General features: G+C 38.2%; 1 protein-coding gene across 1 annotated transcript in view; it reads left to right on the forward strand.

Annotated features, from left to right (window-relative positions):
- Positions 1–811: 811 nt before the first annotated feature.
- LOC131189497 (zinc finger protein 260-like) overlaps positions 812–5758 on the forward strand; it is a 7887-nt gene continuing 2940 nt past the window's right edge. The window contains exons 1-2 of the mRNA XM_058165598.1: positions 812–1120; positions 1649–1734. Of these exons, the coding sequence (XP_058021581.1) occupies positions 812–1120; positions 1649–1734 (395 nt within the window). The remainder of the gene's footprint in view (positions 1121–1648; positions 1735–5758) is intronic.

Raw genomic sequence — 5758 nt, forward strand, 5'->3', positions numbered from 1 at the left:
CTGGGAAGCTGAGAATGAAGTGCCTGCTGAGTTTGGAGGAACATGAGGGAAGGAAACTACGGAGCTATTACAGGCCAGGAGACCATCTCATTAGTATAGTCTCTGTTGCCACATATGACGCTGTCTTTCAACACAGCTCCTTATACTCAAGCTCCTTTGTAAGTCATTCAGTGTGATGGAGTTGCATTCCTTCCATGTGCAGTCCTAGCACTCTTCTTCTTTTCTTTCAGTTACTCCTATATTGCAGGACCTGTTTAATTTCTTGAATCATTTGGATTTCCATGGATTCTCTCTTAGGTCTTATTTTAAAAGACCCAAATCCAAAGTCGGGGTAAACCAACTCCCCAAAGTATACATTATTTTCCTCTCTTGTGCAATCCTGAGTTAATCACAACTAGCTTCTTGAAAAGTTTGTAGTTTTCTCTGCCCAACCTATTTCCCTAATTTTATAACCATTCATTGATATTCGATGCCTGACCCTAGTTTGGAATAGAGGATGGCTTGTTTTTAGAATTGCTTTTCTGGTTCATTTATAAGTTGTCTTTGCTGATGATTCTGTTTTAATGATTGAATGATTTTGAATCTTGGTCATGGCACAAATTAAAAATGAGCACTATTACGAATAATGATATATTTTATATATTAAAACTCCATCCCACCTTCTGAACACTCATAACAATTAAACGGTGATGGGTGACTATAAATTTATTCTTATGTTGGATACTTTTGGCTTAAGACTGAATGGGCTTGTGGAGAGAAAGAGGAATAAATGAAAATATATTTTGTTGTTGTTGTTAGAGATGATGTTACCATGAACATTTTTTACAGTAGATTATTTACTGATCCAGGAAGAATCCTATGCTTCATTTTTGCCATTCAACAAGTCAACAAGAAATCTCAGCTTTTGTACAATCTCACACTCGGCTACAACATCCATGACAATTATATGAACACCCTTGGCACTTCAGATGCCTTGCTGGACATGCTCTCAACTGGAGAAGCCAATATTCCCAACTACAGTTGTGGAAAGAAGGACAACCTGATGGCTGTTCTTGATGGATCTCTTGATGACATCTCCATTCAGATGTCAACATTAGTAGGCACCTACAAAGTCCCACAGGTTTGTTCTTGTGTTTCTCTATCTGGCAAAGTGAGCAGGTTGTTGGTGGGTGGGTAATAGATTCAATCATATCTTTTCTATTGAATTCATGAGCTGCTTTTCACCATGGCCTTTGTCCTGATTAGGGATTGGGATCCACAGTGGGGAGGAGGCCTAAACATTTACTCGAGCAAGAGTTGAGCAGCTGGACACAATGTTAAATAGGGAACATTTAAGCAAATTTCTAAAGTGAACTGATTTGCATTTGGAGTGCTCTAGAGGTAGAAAACATAGCACGTCTATTATCTGCATGACTATTTTATTAGAAAAGAGAAAGAGCAGTATCTTTGATCCCAGATTAGACAAATGATTATATTCAATCTTGGTAGTATTCTGCATTTTATATTCTTTATCTTGATGTGAGTTAAGGGTTAATAACAATAAACTATTCTAATATGTTTGTGAGAACCACACTGAATGTATTATAAGCTTACATTTTGGACTTGGTCTGATCTGAACGTAATTCCCCATTCTTCATTGCTTCTTCAGATCAGTTATGAAATTGTTTCGGAGGCTTTGAGTGATAAAAGTCAAATGCCTTTTTTCCATCAGATGTTCCCACAAAATGGGATCCAGTATCCCGGAATTGTCCAACTCCTCGTCCATTTCAGTTGGACTTTGATTGGTCTCTTTTCAACAGACACAGAGGAGGGAGAGAATTTCATGAGAACTTTCACTCCTATGCTTGTGAGATATGGAATTTGTGTTGTTATCTCACAACACTTCTCAATGATTAGAGATACAGAACCTCTCAGACGTGCCATTTCTAAGTGGAAACAAGTCAATGTCTTTGTTCTCTTCATAGAAATTGTTTCCGTTGGGATTCGTATTCGCCGCATCCATTTAACAATTGAAGGTTTGTCAGGACCCATTGAAGGGAAAGTCTGGATCACCATAATTGTGTCCCAAGTGACATTCAGAAGTGATTCAATTTTCAAATATACCCATAGCATTTGGACCTTTGCTTTTCAGGAAAGAGAATGGCCGAATGATGAGGCTTTTCAACCCAATATTTTTAAGGATTCCAAATTTGAAGACCAGTCTTTCCGCTGTTCTTTTTCAAAGCATGCCCTTTCTGTCAAGGGCCGAAGACGATGCATCCAGATAGCACCATTGGACATGCAGGAGAAAAAGAATAGAGTTCAGATAAAAAATGATCACCGTTTTTATAGCGTTCTTAAGACTCTTGTGCATGTCTTGAATCTTGCATATTCTTCAATATCTAGGAGAAGAAAAATGGAGAAGGAAGAGAGATTGGGGGCTCCAAGGCTACAGCCATGGCAGGTATGGGGTCCTGACAAGGATCCATCATTTAGAAAAATGTTCCTATTTAGTTCCTATTAAGAAAAAAATTCAGTGCTGATGTAAGGGAACCATTGTTCTACAAAAAAACCAACAGGTTTGGCCAGTGAGCATTTAGCCTAATCCATGCTCACTGCATGAATCCAGTTAAAGCCTTTCAGAGCTGTTGGCTATTAATTCTTTGCATTTAGCTGTGGCATTTACCCTAACCCTAACCCTAACCCTAACCCTAACCCTAACCCTAACCCTAACCCAACTTAACCCTAACTCACTGTTCACTGCCAGGAGTTTGATCCGGACCAGCTCAAGGTTGACTCAGCCTTCCATCCCTCCAAGGTTGGTGAAATGGGGACCCAGATTGTTGGGGGCAATATGCTCATTCTATAAATCACTTAGAGAACGCTGTAAAAGCACTGTGATGTGGTATATAAGCCTAAGTGCTAGTGCTATTCAAACAAATAGTGAAGAGGGGACTGAACAGCTCTTATTCACTAGCTAAGCTTTAAAATTGCTCCTCCTTTTAGAATGTTTCAGGTTCCTTTCAAAATTCCTGGATGTTTCAATTCTAGTTTCATCCCTTTCTGGAGAAGACTGAATTTTGCAATTTTTCCTGGGAGAAACTGTACTTGGACCAAAGTGGAAATGTAGCAGCAGATCTGGATATCATAAGTTGGTTGCTTTTCCTCAAGGAGGATTCCATCAAAGAGAAACTGGGGAATTTTGAAAGACAGAGGCTCATTATCGGCCAAGATGCTCTTTCACGGTTAAAGTTGCTCAACAAGGTGGTTGAAAATATTGGCAACTTTTCTCTGTCTCTATGGTTGGTGTTAATATCCCCTGAAAGAGCAGCCTTAGATATTTTTAAAGAGCCCATATCTGACTAGAGTTATTCATCCCTCTGTTTCACCCCACTGGGATAGGCCTCCTGCTGCTAGGAAGGTCATCCAAGGTGTTCAGTCAAAATGGAACCACAATGACTTGTCATCTCCACTCGTCCTCACTATAATTGTAGTTCTAATTTTGAGAGGCAGTGGACGACAGGGTGTCCTGGACTGCTATGGTTCTTCTTGGCTCAAAGAGTTGGACACAAATAATGACTAACAAGAAAACTGTAATTCTTGAATGGAAAGGACCTTGTCTTTAAATTCCTCACTTTGCCTTAGAAATATCCCTTTCCCAGACAGGGCTCATACCCATGTCCCATGGGCTACAGCAAAAATGCCTGACTTAACCTTTTTGAGTGACATGTTCTCATGACGTTGTCTCCCTTCGTCCTCACTATAATTCTAGAAATCAGGCAGTAATCTTTAGTCTTATTTAGTCTTATTGACCATCATTTGTGTTGTGAATGTTGTACCTTGATGAAGGTATCTTTTCTTTTATGTACACTGAGAGCATATGCACCAAGACAAATTCCTTCTGTGTCCAATCACACTTGGCCAATAAAAAATTCTATTCTATTCTATTCTATTTCACCAGCATTTATTTATTTTATTTTTATTTATTTATTTATTTTGTCACACAGTATATATAGTCATAAGCATGAAATAACTATACAATATTTAAGCATATATATAAGTATGAGTATGTAATAACTATATTAATTGGATATAACGAAAGGTAACAATAGGACAGGAATGGTAGGCACTGTTGTGCTCTTATGAACGCCCCTTACAGAACTCTTAGGAATGGAGTCAGGTCAATAGTAGATAGTTTTTGGTTGAAGCTTTGGGGATTTTGCAAAGAGACCACAGAGTCAAGTAGTGTATTCCAAGCATTAACAATTCTGTTACCGAAGTCATATTTTCTGCAATCAAGATTGGAGCGGTTAACATTAAGCTTAAATCTATTGTTTGCTCGTGTATTGTTGCAATTGAAGCTGAAGTAGTCTTTAACAGGAAGAACATTACAATAGATGATTCTATGAGTTAAACTCAGGTCATGTCGAAGGCGGCGTAGTTCTAAATTTTCTAAACCCAGGATTTCAAGTCTGGTGACATAAAGTATTTTGTTGTATTCAGAGGAGTGGAGAACTCTTCTTGTAAAATATTTCTGGACACGTTCAATTGTATTGATGTCAGAAATGTGGTATGGGTTTCAAACAGTCGAGCTGTATTCTAGAATTGGTCTAGCAAATGTTTTATATGCGCTGGTTAGTAGTGTAGTGTTTTTGGAGAAGAAGCTACGCAAGATTAGGTTTACAACTCTTAAGGCCTTTTTTGCGATGTAGTTACAGTAGGCTTTGGCACTTAGATCGTTTGATATGAAAACTCCAAGATCTTTAACAGGGTGGGGGTCATCTGTAAGGTAATGTCCATCAAGCTTGTACTTAGTGTTTAGGTTCTTTTTTCTAATATGTAAGACTGAGCATTTGCTGGTAGAGATTTGGAGTTGCCAAGTTTTAGACCATTCCGACACAAAGTCAAGGTCTTTTTGAAGGGTAGTTGTATTGTTGGCAGCTGTATGAATTGAAAATATAAATGTACAGATGTAACTAAATAATACCTCATTTGAGGTTGACAGTCCTAGTTTGTGAGGGATTTTTTCTTTATATCTTAACTGGAAAAAGGATTTGGATTGTTTTCCAAGGGGAGTGGCTTTGCAATATTTTATGTTTTCGTGATCTATTGCTCAGAAGGGTCTTTCTTAAGCACAGTTTCATTTTATTTTAATCAATCTAATAAATAAGTAATTGGTAGATAGTTTGGAATATATTTTGTTTTTCTGCTTAGTCTCTGCCTCAGTCCAAATGTGTGGACAATTGTCACCCTGGATTTGTAAAACGGGCTCGGAAAGAAGAACCAATTTGCTGCTATGATTGTATTCCTTGTCCGGAGGGGACCATCTCCACACAGGAAGGTGAGTGACACCAGAGGAAAGGGCTTTGGATTCCACCAGAACATTTTATCAAAGTGCATCTTAAAAGACACACATGAACTTGACTGTTTTATTCTTCCTTGCTATTTTCAACATGTCCAATTTATTCCATAATGAGAGGAATAAGATCTTGAAGAATAAGGCAGGAAGGGATAGAAGAACGTAGTGGATGGGGCCAGAGGAATTCTGCTAAAGGAAGTATCTTTTCTACTTGTCAGCTTGGAAGTTTCCTTCCATGTTTACTATCTAAATTCTTTGAAACTTGATGATTGATTTCAGGTAAATGGGTTTTGCTCATCCAAACCAATTTTAACTTACAGGCCAAAAGATATCTCAGTCAGTCAGTCAGTCAGTCAGTCAGTCAGTCAGTCAGTCAGTCAGTCAATATTTATTAAGATCATTAGGATGAAGTGATTACAA

The sequence above is a fragment of the Ahaetulla prasina genome, chromosome 2 (assembly GCF_028640845.1).
Source record: "Ahaetulla prasina isolate Xishuangbanna chromosome 2, ASM2864084v1, whole genome shotgun sequence".
NCBI lineage: Eukaryota > Metazoa > Chordata > Lepidosauria > Squamata > Colubridae > Ahaetulla > Ahaetulla prasina.